Source organism: Drosophila erecta, unplaced genomic scaffold, assembly GCF_003286155.1.
Source record: "Drosophila erecta strain 14021-0224.00,06,07 unplaced genomic scaffold, DereRS2 tig00000126-arrow-pilon, whole genome shotgun sequence".
NCBI lineage: Eukaryota > Metazoa > Arthropoda > Insecta > Diptera > Drosophilidae > Drosophila > Drosophila erecta.
The window spans coordinates 13,938,564-13,953,462 of NW_020825209.1; the positions used below are offsets into that span (position 1 = coordinate 13,938,564).

At 43.8% G+C, this 14,899-nt stretch overlaps 2 protein-coding genes across 2 annotated transcripts; one reads left to right on the forward strand and one right to left on the reverse strand.

Annotated features, from left to right (window-relative positions):
* The first annotated feature begins 2,786 nt into the window (after positions 1 to 2,786).
* LOC6551472 lies at positions 2,787 to 5,114 on the forward strand. The gene has a single exon (XM_001978517.2). It carries the CDS (start codon positions 2,883 to 2,885, stop codon positions 4,965 to 4,967), a length of 2,085 nt encoding a protein of 694 aa, XP_001978553.1. The 5' UTR covers positions 2,787 to 2,882; the 3' UTR covers positions 4,968 to 5,114.
* Positions 5,115 to 13,684: 8,570 nt separating this feature from the next.
* Positions 13,685 to 14,552, reverse strand: LOC6551624. The gene is made up of 2 exons (XM_001978518.2): positions 14,463 to 14,552; positions 13,685 to 14,406 (listed from the first exon to the last, which is right to left on the reverse strand). Exon 2 carries the CDS (start codon positions 14,392 to 14,394, stop codon positions 13,801 to 13,803), a length of 594 nt encoding a protein of 197 aa, XP_001978554.1. The 5' UTR covers positions 14,395 to 14,406; positions 14,463 to 14,552; the 3' UTR covers positions 13,685 to 13,800.
* Positions 14,553 to 14,899: the final 347 nt, after the last annotated feature.

The window sequence follows — 14,899 nt, forward strand, 5'->3', positions numbered from 1 at the left end:
AAAATATTCAAATTCCATTTATCAACAACGTTTTGCCTTGAAGTATGTCTTCATCGTTTCTCTTTGATATTTCTTCAAATAACTTTGTCAAACACTGGCAATAGGGTTTTTTTTCAAGTGCACGTGAGCGCAGGCTGCGCAGAGACCCGCGCAAATAAAGACAATGGGAAGGCGACTTTTATTGGTTCCATTCGATGATCAGAGCGCGGCTTGGCCTCAAAGGCCGTCAGTTGCGGCGTACTTAGTGACACCATTAACGCCGCCAGTATACAGTTTCCTCCGCTCCGCTCCCCATTACCCCTTTCGACCGCCTCTCATTTGTGGCAGTAGCTGCTGGGCTACCAACACATCCACATCCGGCGTGCGCGCATGCGCCGCAGCCCGTCTGTTTGATTGATTTTGTTCCAATGCAGGGGTCGCCGCTTTGCTGGCCTTTCTCCGCTCGAGTTTGAGTTTATTGTTGGCCGCCTGAATGTTGAATGTTTATTGCAATCGGTGTGAAATTTCACACCGCAATGCTTAAATGATTCCCGGTCGCAAGTCGCTTCCTCTTCTTTTACCCGACTTGTCGGTTTCTGCTTCTTTTTTTGTTTTTGGCCCGCAAACGGCGTGGCAAACAAGGCGCAAATGGGCTTCAAATGGAGAAGGTGGGCTCAAAGAGGGTGGTGCAAGTTATATAAGGGTCTACAAAGTAATTGCCTCAAATTGAAAAGGTGAAACACATCTTTGTCATGCATACATAATCTTAAATGTTGTTTCTTAATATGGACACCATTGAGCAGAGCTGCGAAAAATATTCAATTCAATGGTTCGATTTCCCGATTTATGAGCAGCTGATTATGAGCTTTGGCTTAAGATTAGGGTGAACCTAAACTGGACTTGCGGTAGCCATAACATTTGTTATTGACTTCCTATTTCATAATGGCACGCGTCGAAAAGTTTTTAATTTAATATTTCAAAAATCTGTACTTAAATGATTTATTTGTATTTATTTTTACATTTTAAAACTTTAAAACTGACTTTATTTGTGAGAAACAAAACAAAAATTTGACAAATACTGTGTTATTAGCAATTGCTATCAAATGAAAGTACTTTGATCATTCGACTTTTATTTAGCCAAGTTATGATGCGCAAACTGCTAGTAAATGTATCAATTTCTAAGGGTTATTTATGTTACTTTGGCAAAGGACTTGGACCAGCACTTAGCCTGAGTTCAACACGTTTGTGCAACAAGTGACCCTGTTTTCCCCCACAAAGCACAAAGTTGGCCATTCGATAGGTTCCCTGGGCCGACTGTAATTGCAAGCCCTTCAAGTGCCGAGACCCCTTTCCCCGACGCGCCTGGAAATGCAACTGAAACTGCAACAATTGGCGTCACGCTTGGCTGGACTATTGCATACGACCAGAATGCAGGAAGACAGACAGTGCGAGGGAGAGAGAGAGAGAGATAGGGAGCGAACAGGACAGGGAACGCAAAGGCCAGAACTGGGAACTCGGGGAATAGGAACCCCCCATATGTGCGACGCTATGGCGTAGGGCTGATTGAAAGATTATTTTGCACTGATAACGCTAAAAACGTATGGATGGATGGCCCAACCACCAACTTGCAACTTCCAACAACCACCGAGCGCAGCCAGCAAACAAACAAACAAACAAACAAGCAACAAAAGTCAAATAGAGCGCGGCAAGAGCGGCACAAAAATTGCTGTTCGAAAATTGTTGCGCTTTGGGTTTGCGTGTTTACAATTTTTGCATTCATTGTCCGCTGCTGCTGATGTCTGATGTCTGCGGTGGTCGTCATCGTCATCGTCATCAATTCGCAATGCATTTCCCACAGACCAGCGACCATCATCATTAATAATATTGAAAAGCCCTAATTACGGTTAAGTGGCCCAAACGAGGCAAAAACCAAAAAAAAAGGAGACAAGAGACGATGGAGCGACAGAGGGGGCGCTTCCGTATCGAACTTTGCAAAGGGTTCGGTTCAGTTGGGTTCCGTTTGGTTCAGTTTTGGGTTTCCGAACTCCCCTTGGCGTTACTGAACCGAATCATCATCATCAGAACTGTGTGTCCGCTCATTGCGTAAATCATTTTTCCCACCCCTAAGCAAAACGAGGACAACTCACCTGCCCAAGGTGCACTAAGAATTGCAGGTGCATCAACCTTCATTCCTGACCTACGACGACCCTCGATGCTTCTTCTCTCTCCCTCTCTCCCTCTCCCTCTCTCTCTCTGTCTCGTCTTAATGAAATCATTTATAATTTTTCTTCCTACCCTGAGCCTTGTGTGATGTCTTGCGGTTCGTTCGATGGTTTTCTTCCTGGCCCTTGGGTACCTTTAAATTCCCCGTCGAGTTTTGCGTTTTCCTCCTGACCTCCTGACGCTTGATTGCCCATTTCGAGAGCCATTGATAGGGGATAGTTCCAGTCTTAGCACGTGGCTACTGGTGGATCACCTGCTTTCGGCGGGCTCAGCTGCCCAAGGATCCGCCTAATGCTCGCTCAAAAATAATAAAGATAATATAAGTAAATGACCAACTCAGTAGGCATTGAAATTTCAAACACTTGGGCCTAGGAATGTTTTGTAAAATGTGCTTTCCAAATGCTTTTCAGCATGACTGGGTAATCTTTCAGTAAACGCAAGCATTTCCATTTTTACAGTACACTTCAAAACCTAAGGGCATCCGATCCGATTGACAGAAGCAAAAAAAATAAAAATTGAAAACAAAATTAGAAAACACAGAAACAAAACCGATTACATTAAGCAGTTTTAGTAAACCAGAACAAGCACCTTTCGGCCCAAGTTTAAATTAATTGTTTTCGTTACTATTACTGGAAGACCATCTATATCCCCACAGCACCATTTCCCAATTCCCCAAAGGAATGCAACAGAGTATCTGGAGCGCGCCACAGGTAGGTGGTTCTGGTGGTGCTTTGAAGGCCTTGGCCAGGAATGTGGCCAATCATCTGAAGCTGAACCGCAGCAATATGAAGCGAATCGTGGCCCAGGTGGTCGCAGAGCACCATACCCTCGGGGATGTGGCCGACTACAAGGGTCACATGTACTTTGCCAAGCCGGATCGCTTGAATTTTCACGAGCTGATTGCCCAGTCCAAGGAGGCCTTCGACGATCTGCTGCTCCACAAGCCGCGATCTGTGAAAAAGCAAGCAATCACACAACGTCCGAAGTATCCGACCAATCCCAACGTAAGACTACAGATGAAGGTGTCGCCGCCGCAATTGGCAACACCACCAAAGAAGCAGTCCATTCTTAAAAACGCCGGTCCACCGAAAAAGCAATCAAGGCCCAAAATTCGGAGTCGTAAGAAGAGTTCCACCACTATTTTCCAGCTGGCGGATGCAGGTCGCCGTAGTCTGAATGGCGTAATCATCGACGAAACACATTTGCCCCAAGATGGTGAGCAAAGGGAGATCCTTTTGCATGTTCCCCCCTCGCCAGTCAAGCGACCCCGAAAGCGTCTTCGATTTGCCCAGACCAAGGATACGGAGAAATGCCCAGCGCCGAAACCGGAAAAGGATGCCGACCAGAAGAGGACAGAACCACAGAAGGACGCCGAGAAAATCACCGAGGAGAAGGTCCTTCAAGTACACAACCATCTTCCGGAGATGAAACTTAGCCCAGACCAGAAGCCGCGGCAAGTAAGGAAAATGCAGGAAAGCCCCCAGAAGGTGCAGACTGGGTCACCTTTTCGCAACCGATCGGGGTCTCCTTCGGCTCCTCAGGTGCGCCGGTCTCCTTCACCAGGTCGCTTTCACAAAATGCCATCTGTGCAGAAAACGAGTCAATCACTTCGCGCCAAACGAACCCACAAGCCCATAAATGTCAAGAGTCGTGTCTTAAGTCAACGCATTAAGGCGGGTGAATGCAACCGAATTGCATTTGCACCCAAGCCAGCGGTAAGGGCGAATCCAGTAGAGAAGATGAGATCGGGATCAAAGCAAAGAACACTCAAGAAAAAACCTTTGCCACAAAGGAGCTACGAAAAACCGTGGATAGTGAAACGGCCTAGGAAAAAACGATTGGCTGGCGGAGCTCAATTGCGGAAAAATCTGGAGCGTCCGAATAATATCGATGGCAAGCGAAAGGAAAAGTCAGCTAAGGAGGGGAAAGCCCAGCATTCAGCGAGGAGCAACACGGGCCAGATTAAGCCCCCAAGATCATCGCATGTTGGTCGACAAATGCGAAACGTGAACTTCCCGTGGTATACGCCCTATCAATTCCAAGGTGCCGCCGGAGCAACCCAAATACCAAATGCCGGGGCCGGCATACCGCCGTGCCAATTGCTAAAGGAAAAGAACCGCAAGCTGGTACAACGACTATCGGTAATCCAACCAATATCCCCAGTTAAACGTCCCATTTTAACCAGTCGCCAAAGGCACAGTCTCCAGATGCAGGAGCGTTTGATAAGAGATTTGCAGCGGGAAGAGGCCATCGATGATCCACTGAGCAATGGATCGGGCATATTTCGTCGAGCCCGCGGTGGATGGCAAATATCCCAACCATCTCAACCGACTCAACCGACTCAACCGTCTCAACCATCTCAACCATCTCAGCAAGGAATCCAGGAACCTGAGCAACCGAAAAAGGAGCAGGATCATCGTTCTGTGGAGCGCGTGAGCTCGCGAATCAAGCGTTCGCCAAGTGGCAGACGCTATCGCCAGCCCAACGCCACCAGCGAGCGGATCATGATCCCGCCACCGAAGGTGAGCAAGAAAATTAATAAGAAACCAAAGTTTCCAAGCCGCCCCAAGCCGATTCCGCGTGTCCGTCGAAGATACCGATCCGTTCCGGTGGACAGCAGTCTGGGAAGCATCGCCCTGATGGGTCAGCCGATGCAATCGAAGCAATCGAAGCAAACGCTAACTCCTGCCAAACGTCATCTGACCATTGCTTTTATGAACAAGAGATCAGAACGAACCCGTGCTGCCTTTCAGCCCTGGAAGTAGAACTAAGCGGCTGAATCGCAAATGAATGAGTAACAAAAACATGTTCTTTTCAACGCTGCTGGATTAATCTATTGATTCTGTTTATTTGTCGGAGCCAATAAATTATCTAGTTGGAATGCCAATTAAGTGGCGTTCTTACCCTGTTGAATATGCTTTATAAACACCGCGTTTTTATTATCCCGACTGGCTGAAATCTATCCCAACCGAAAGGGGGTTTGCAGATCTAGCGACAAGGTCAGGAATCAAAACCCTTTAGGCCGAGGCGCTTAACCCCGTGTCAAATGCCTTTCACTCATGTTGCAATATCCTTGCCCCTAAGCCACATCTTCCATCCCACGCCCCTTGAATTACAGCAATTTTTTCATGCATGCAACAAGACAACAGCGGCAAGTAGTCAAAAGTGGGGAGTCAAAAGTCAGGCAGTCGATGAGCTCCAACGGAAAACTGACAACAACGGAGCACAACAAAATACGTATATAGAGTATGAAAAAGGAAGAAATAATACGAATAAAGACTGTGGAGCAGCAACAAGACCATAATTTAAGTCGCTAAAGTTTTGCGCCTTTTGTTCGCCCGGCACAAAAGTTATTGAAAATCGCGCAAGGGTTGGGTTTTCGTCGAAAGGGTTCGAAATTGAAAAAGAAAGCGAATGTCAGGTGGTTGAAAGTTGGAGGTTTTTTTTTTTCCGGGTGCTGGGTGGCTCCATTGGTCGTTGGTGTGGGTGATTTAGTGTTAAATAAAAACTTTTAAATTGCCATTTGATCGTTTGTTTAGCGACAATAATGTCGTCGTTGCCAGTATTTTTCGCTTTTCGCTTCAATTGAATGGAACCCGGGTCCTGTGACAGGTTTATAGGTCGCTTCCTTCGCGATATTTGTGCGAGTATTCCTCGAAAAAAGGGTGAGGACTTCTACTGGAGGTGGGCCACAACCAGGCAAAGGACCTCGGCGAGGGCGTCGTGACAATGACATTGTTTCGCTGACAGTTGTAGCAAATTTATTGAAAAGGTGTTCCCTGGCATTTGTTTCCTTTCCTTGCCTTTCGTTTCGTTTCGTTGTGGGTACGTTTCGGTACGTTACGTTGCTTTACTTTTCTTTTTTTTTACTTTTCGTTGGCTGTGTCTTCGGGAATTGTCAAAAATTTATTGATATGTTTAAATTGCTTCTTGGCCTGCCATAAAAACTTTGACAGCTCCGCTTTTTTTCTGCCATACCATTGGTACGCTCATTGTAGTAAATTTGACAGCAATTGTTCTGTTTGACAGTTTGTCGTCTCTGGCAAAATGATGATGTCAATATGCAAAGCAGTTTTGCGGAATTGCGAGGGTGATGCCAAAATACCCAATCGAGGGTTCTCAGCTAGAATGAATGCATGTATAAACGACTGTATGAATGGGTTATTGGCGAGTTGACAGCAGACGTTGACAGTTTGCAGAATGTGTAGCTTGGAAAGAGATTTCTTTGTTATTGAGGTATTGATTGCAGTAGCTTTTTTTTAGATAACCATTCATTTTTTTTAGATTACCATTGAACTTTAACCCATTGTCATTGAACTTCGCCTGACCAAGGCTATCTGCAATTTGCGTTTCCATTCGAAATTCCAGCACCAAAGCCACCATTTTCCCCACCATTTCCACTATATTTATGTATGAGCAAAGCAAACACAATCGCCAGAGTGGGAGAGAAATATTTTTTATGAGACTGTTTCGTTTTTCGCTTAATCGCACTAGAAAATCTCGAGAAATGGTAGAAGGAAGATGGTTGAAAAACAGAAAAAACGAGGCGAGCGTTCAACTTGAAAATATGCCAAAAGACAATTGGTTGTGTCGGGTGGTTTGGTTGTTTGCCTGTTCGGAACGCTAAGGGCACGGCCCAGTCACCAGTCACCAGTCAGTTTTCAGTTTTCAGTTTACAGACTGACTTCAGAGCCCGGAGATTCGAAGACTCTTCTTTCGCAGTCTTAAGTTTTCTTCAATGTTAAGCGAAGCGTGAATATTATTAGAGAGCCCAAAGAGGAGGCTTCTTTGCCAGAGGGATAAAGGGTGGGCAGGCATTTATTAATAATTACCACACCGACTGGGAAAGAGCGAGCGAGATCGAGTGTACATAGTTGGAAAATTTATTTGTTATTTATCTTTTTGGCATTATGCATGAATGGCAATAAAAAATACACACACACAAAGCAGGGGGTATGGTATACACGTACATAGCTTTATTCCTGCTGCTGGCATAAATAGTTAACCAGAAATATGCGCCAGCATATCATAAAAAATTATAACAATCCATTCGCTTGTTACTCCCGAGTTCTCAGGTGTGTACTACCATCGTTCCTCTCTGGGAGTTCAGTCAATAGATTTGGATCACTTTCTGCAAGGGGGCAGGGCAGAGGGACCAGTTAAGGCACAAAGAGTCATAAAAGTAATGAGCTGGGCACGACGACGATGGCGACAATCATGATGTGGATGATGAACAGCCAGAAGTTTGAGCTCCTCGAGTTTCGGATTCGGAACTTATGCATAAATATGTTTAGGTACTTGCCTTAAAAACTTTATCCATGAATCAATCGAGATTCGAGAAAGGCCTTAATCATCAGCAAAATGTTTTCATGATGAAACGCGAGAACGTTTCCTCTGATTTTTGGAACGATGATGTGTGACGGATGCTAATCTTATTGACTTTCGCAACTGTACTAACCACCACATGTCAGATGTGAAGAAATTCAAATACAACAGCCGTCGTCATGCTTGTATTTTTTCTTTTTGGTTGAGCTTCCACTTATTTGTGGCTGAGGAATTCCTTATCGCAGGGCAAACAATGAAATAATTTCTATGATTACTAATGTAAAGTGTTATTATTGCTCAGGCATCTGCCTCTATTTACATATTTGTTTGGGGGTACAACTTCCCCTTAAAAAAAAAAAAGGCCCAAATGAACGAAGAGAAAACGAAAGCACTAGTTGTTCTAGGAAAATTGGCCTCATCGCTTTGGCATGCTGCGGTTTAGCTGATGAAACCTAAGCTGTGGCTGAGGTCCACGAAATAAAAGAAAAACCAAAATACCCAGGAAGACAGTCTATATCTTATCGCTCTTATGCATACAGAGAGAGAGACCAAATAAACCGAATGCCGAACACCCCGCAATTCACGCAAGCCGGACCTGATAAGTTAGAACCCAAGTGAATCTATGGCTTATCAGCATCAGAGGCCCGAAAACAGGGTGTGTACATTGTCAGGGATCGCATTGTTCAGTGTGGAACTATTTTATATTTGCATAAGAACAACAGGTGCCAGCGAAGCAGCAGCGTCAGCATCTCGAAACCGAAAGATGACAGACGTTGCGCAATGACTATGAGATCCGAAAAGTGAACTAAGTAATATCGCAGGTTAGGTTGAAAAAGCTGATGCTAATAGGAACAGAGTATCCGTTCTGAAGCTATCTACACTTGTGCTAGCCAGCATTGCAAGTAAGTAACATATTTAAGGCATTTAATCATCACACATTAAGCAGTTCTATAAGTCATATGTACATTGCCATCCATCGCCTTGATTAGCACGGTTTTCCCATGGAAAAAACCCAACCAATCGCGCTAATCACACAATCTTCAACCGATTTGAACAACACCAAAAGCCCAAAACGAAAAAATCTCATCAAAAGTTTTATAAGGAAATACCCACAAGCGCCGCTCTCCAGAGTCCCCGCACTTCCCCCCATGGGCCGTTGCATTCGAGAAATTTCAATAATTGCGGCTCATTAAAAGTGCCCGGATAATGGGAGCCCGCCGCAAAGTAAACACACACATAGCACACATACCCTCGGAAAACACTTCGCCACTTCAGCCCACCTATAGCAGCAACACTTCCGATTATGAAATTTGTTCATTTGACAAAATGCCACAAGGAGAGTCAGTCAGTCATCGTTGGTGGTAGTGCGACAGACAACGGTAATCACAACATGGAAATATCTATAATGTAATTACGACCAAATCGAGGTGACTACTTGTCGGTAGTTGTTGAAGAGAATCGAGTAAAACGCCAAAGCGATCACAGAGAAAAAGGCAAACAACCAACCAGCCAGCCAACCAGCGAAGACGACAACGACAACGACAACGACAGCGACAGCGACTAAGACTCATTAAAACAATTTTAAAAAATAATACAAAATAATTACAATAAATTATGATTACGCTTGACAGTGACAGTGGACCCGGGCACTCCATCGATGTTGGGTTTTTCGGCGTCTCAGTAGAGAGCAGTGAATGCTGAGTTACGAATACCGAGTACCAAGCACCTAGTGCCGATTACCACCGCCACAGGTGCATCGACTGGTGACGATGAACAGGCAGGCAAGCGCCTAAGAAGCCCTGAAGACCAGAAGACCAAAGACGATGACGATGGCGATGGCGATGGCGATGGCGATGACGATGGCGGAGACGGAGACGACACCCAAGAATCACTCAACTGTGGCCAAAAAGTTCGTTGTTCATTTGCGCTCGACTCCCGGCTTCATTATGCTGGGTGAGCGGAGTAGTGAATATCGGGTATATCAGGCCAAACTTAATCGTATGCATAACATTAAAATAGTAAGTAAAATGGTAGGTTCTTATATACATACATATGCATAAAGTGAAGTGGAGTTGCAGAAAATTAAATGTTCAGCCTTGGCCCACGTACACGGTAGCCAGAGGTCGAGTCTTCCATGCTTGAGACCCACTGCCTGCCCTGATGGTTTCTGCCATTGCTTTCCGTGTGCACTTCACCTCTTCGCTTTAATTCAATTCAATTTGGCCACAGAAATAATTACAAACTGTCCAGGTTAACGCGCAGCGTGTGAGCGTCGCAAAGTGGCGCCGCCCAGCGCTGATGACATGTACTACCCGATCCAAGGGCAACTGCCATGTATATAGTCATCCAGGTTTTTCACATCTTAGAGCAGTTCTTCGCCGTGGAGTATTGTAGACTACGGGGGCGCCCCAAGGAGGAAGGGGGGAATTTATCAAAAGGCCATTAAAATCAAATTGAGGCGCAGACAAGCGACAAACAAGTCAAAATAAATGAAGAGATGGAGATGGAGATGGAGATGGAGATGTCGAATGTGATGGACTGATGGAATGATGGACATGTGTATTGGGCCCATACATCTGACGAACTCGATGCTCTGTCAAATGCATTTCTGGCGACATAAAAATCTCCTCGAATCGTTAAAAATGCATCATCATCAATTTTTGATGCATATTTAATGTAACGAGAGGCTCGCGAGTATCTTTGTATCTCCTCGATGGCATCTGTGCACTGAGCAGAAAATCTGACTGCTTTTGTACTTCCGCAAATAATCAAAGGTAAAATCGAGTTATGTTCTCGCATAATTCGACTGCAAATTTGATCAATTTATTCTTTTTTTCTGTGTTAATTTTGTGTATGTTTATTTTATCCACATGGAACAAAAACGTTTTTAGTGTAACTGTGTGTTCCAACATTAACTGCAAAGTGCGGCATAAAAATTGATTTACTCTCAACGCTACGTCGGCACACGAAAAGCGAGTCAAATGCCGAATGGCTTCGATTTTGGGGCCATATCGAAGACATTATAGCTCAATTAGAGGCGTTAAATTCCTGGCCAGTAAGTGGCGATGACAACGAAGGTTCCCCACCGCCGGATATCCTATGCAACAAGACTTCAATGATCCTGCTCCTGCCAGCCACTCCTTTGTCGGCATTTCAATTTCGAGGCACTTACCTGTTTCTGGCAGGTTGTCGGTTAACCTCAGGTCTGGTAATCTATGGAGCCTATTTATTGTGTGCTCACAATGCCCCTAAATGCGACCGCAACAAGTGAACGCGAAATTTCACAGGCAAACACAAATACACAAATATCCGCTTCCCGGAATCCTCAGATCCTTGGGTGTTTTTTTTATTGCTGGTGCGGTCGGTGAAAGTTCTTAGGGAATCTGTATCATATCACAAAAATAAACCAAACACTCGCTTCGATGGAAGTCCATGTGATCTGGAATCCGCATATTTGCCTGCGAAACACTTGGCTGCTTTCCGGTGGTCCGGTCTCTCCACCCCAAAAAAAAAAATAGAAAACTAGAACCGAAAACCCAAAATTAAAGTCAAGTCAGGCCAACTTTCATAAATTAGTCATTGAACCCGGCAAATGGGCAGCCACAATGGCGGCGTGAAATATATAAAATCATAATAGTAATAAGCTAAACGCGAGCATAACAACAAAGATGGGGCTCAGCTAATTTGGTTACTATATAGTGTGAATCTAGCGCCAAAAGCCCACTAAAACAATATAAAGTATCCGCATCGTAAGCGGGGTCCACGCTTTAATAACTTTCAGATCTTTCGGATTCGCTACTCCACTTTTAGTCGAGTACGTCGACTGGCGAGCTAGTTTTATTTAAAACATAATTTTTTATAGATATGTTTGGGTAAGAGGAATACATTTTGTAGTGGATTTCTTTATCGTTTTCATTACTCATGCATTTCTTAACTTGCCTAACAATGGGTTCACATTCTTGGCGTTAGAATTATAATTACGTTAGCATTACACATCTTTCGATTTAATACCTAAACCTCTTCCACCCGAGCCCACACCCTAGTCCAGAGTTTCCTCCACCATTTGCCATGGGCATTCCCCTACAAGCTCTTGAGATTCCCGAAACGCTCTTGGCTCACCTTCGAATGCCCAGTCAACTGGGCCAAAAAGCCACCCACCGGCAAATGGCCCAACCGAAAAATATTTAATTTATGCAAAGAAAAAACACAAAAAACAAAAAACAAAAAACGACTATAACCTGGATATGGATATGGATGTGGGATTATGTGTGGCATAGGTACTACGTGTATTCAAGGGAAACTCGACTTTTGAGAGCTGCGGGCGGAGGCCGAAGCATTTCCATTTCCCAGGGGCTACGCTAATTAGCCAAATACAAAAATCGAAAGAAATATAAAAAAATACATAACTAACAATGAGCATAAAATTTGAAAAATGTTTTCATTTCTTTCCCATTTTCTATGTTCTTTTTTTGGTTCATATACATATATTTATATATTTGGTTTTTTTGTTAACTCATATTAGAGGCATTCGTCCAGAAAACGAAATTCAAAAATGGCGCACACTCGAAAAAAGAGCAGGTGGAATTTGAGCAGCCACCGATAAGAAAACTTGAACTCGGAGACGCTTGGCTGACCGACTGACTAACTGGCAAACTGGCAAACTGACTTAATGACTAACTGACAAAGCGACTGAATATCTGACTGATTTCGGCTTATCCGCAACTGTACGCTGTATTTTTTGGACTTTTTCGTGTTGGCTTTTTCGTGTTTTCCTGGGCTGTGATCCATGACCATCGCCATTTTTATGATTTGCCAAAATAAACAGAAACTTTCTATTCACCTTTGGCGGGGTCGAAGAGCCAAAAGATCGCCGGCAAGCTGCGTGAAAATCAAAGCAATGATCAAAGTTCAGCAAAAAAATAATTGCTGGGCCATGGAAAGTTTTTGAGTTTTTGACAGCTGTAACATAATACAGCTTAAATGGAAACATTTTTATTATTTAATTTTAAAACATTACAAACATTATGAGTAGCCAAAAATATCCTAATCTTTGAAGATAAGATACAAAGTATTATCTAGACATTTCAGCCAATTTACAAGAATCCACAGTAATAGATTGACCCATTTTAATACAAATTGCACTCCAATGAGGCCAGAGTATAAGCGCATTTTATAATTTTATTTGATTGTCAGGTTGTTTTCTGTTTTTGGGGCGCCAAATTGAACAAAAAAGGTTGCAAGTCACAGGATGTCTTCAATAAGCAAATGATCTGCATCAGCATATGTATTTGTATCTTTGAAAGTATCTTTTCGCGGCTCTGCATCTGAATCTGTGAAGCCACGAGAGCATTAGCCTACAGCACACACAGTGCAATGCATTTTTAGTGTAAGCAATAAAATTTACTTTTATTAAAGAAAAACGAACCCAAATTCAAAAGAATTTTTCGCGACTTGTTTTGGCGTCGACAACGACGACGAAAACGACAACTAAAACGACAACGACAACGACAACGACGACCACATAAATTTAAAACCACCTACACATAAATTTTTGCTAGATACAAAAAATAAACTGCAATAATAATCATTGCAGCAGCAACAGCAACAGCAAAAGCAAGTGCAACTGTCAACTATTAAATGACATTTAACATGCCCACGAAGTGTCGCAGGGTGTAGATCCGGTGGGGCAGTTGATGGCACTGGTGGGTTGGGGGCTGGGGGCTTGGGGGTGGATTAGACAGGCGAACAGATTCCCGCACCAGCAGGCATTAGTTTCTTAAAATATCATTTCAAATTTGAAATCAAGTCATCAACGGCACCGTCTCTTCTCTGCTCATCTCGTTTCGTCCAGTCGCTCGGTCGGCTTCGCTCCTCCACTTGTCATATATATCTCGGATTCAGATTCTGATTCGAGGCAGCGCTTTTTATCAGCCAACCAGTGTATGGATAATTTCAATTATAATTTATATGCGATCACAATGCTATTTTTAGACAAGTGACATCTCTGGCATTTTCCTCGCCAGTGCCGAACGCCGCCGCAAGGGGAAAAGCCGAGCTTTGTGGAGGATTGTGAAAATGCCGATGTATTACCCATTAGATAATTCCCTTGATCGTGGCATTGCTATATGAATTTTGGAAAAAAAAAATAGCCTACAAATTAGAAAATGCGCTTTTATTTGATGTAAATTTTCTTTCGCGAATTGCCAGATTAAGCCAAAGATTTGCACGAAATAAAATTTGATATAAAAGGATAAGGGGAATTATAAGATCCATTTACTTGGACTTGCAATTAGGATTTTGGTTGGGTGGCTTCGGGGGGGAGTTATCTGAACTTGGTGCCGAGTTCTTCAGAAATAACGACTCCTCAAGATCCAAAAAACTTTGCATAACAATTTCATTTTTCTGACGCTCCATGCGCAACTCCCTGGTCAACTTAATCACCTCCTTGGCCAATTCTTTGGGATCACTGACCTGCTCGAGGAGCGTTTCGGCACTATCGTATCGCCTTTTAAGGGGATTTTCCGAACCGCCAGACACTTTGACAAAAGGCACACATTGTATGGCCATCTCGGCGTCCACGGGTCTTTGCTGCAGCAGCTCCTTGAGGTGCGATTCGTATTGAGCTCTTCGAATCCTTCGCTGCTCCTGCTCATTGCGACGTGGACCCAAATGCTGCATTAGTTCTTCCGGCTTTCTTGGCTCCTCGGGCAGTAACTCCGTTTGCTGGTTCTTAGGCAAATGGCTGGTGAGCACTGTGGCCGAGGTCTTGTCGCATCCTTTAGTCCTACCCAGCGTTCTGTGGTGCAATCCCAAGCGAAAGTATCGTACTCCTCTTATTACCAAGGTCCTTTGCTTTACAGAAAGCATTCTTGCCAGACACTTGAAGTGTTAAATTTATGAGCAGGAAGAGGTAGAAATACTCCATTTGCACTTACCGAAATGCAAAACAAATATTAGAATACAACCGATATTTTGTATAAGCCAAACTAGCGCTTTAGATGTGAAAAGCAATGATTGAATGAGTGTGAATGAGTTTTCAGCTCGCCTCTGACAGCAGGAATTAGAATCCAAGGTCTACTTGGGCCAGAAAAAATATATATGTATGTATATAAAACCCAAAGCAGCTGGTGGTGGTGGAGATGGGTACTTAAACTTGCTACCATATGGATTTGTGGCTTGGTATAAAGCACGCCATATGAGCATTACCTCCCCACTTTGTCTCGAAATCGGGCACATTATTCATTATTCCGAACAACTTCATCAGCAAGGAGGAAAATGACGTGGAAATTCTTGCATGAACTATTTGCTACATATACACATTCGATGAAAAATTAGATTTGCGTTTTGCATACAACTAAGGGCTCGAATTTCC

Coding starts and splice junctions, on each gene's coding strand:
- LOC6551472 (XM_001978517.2), top strand. CDS start 2,883: ATGCAACAGAGTATCTGGAGCGCGCCACAGGTAGGTGGTTCTGGTGGT.
- LOC6551624 (XM_001978518.2), bottom strand. CDS start 14,394: ATGCTTTCTGTAAAGCAAAGGACCTTGGTAATAAGAGGAGTACGATAC.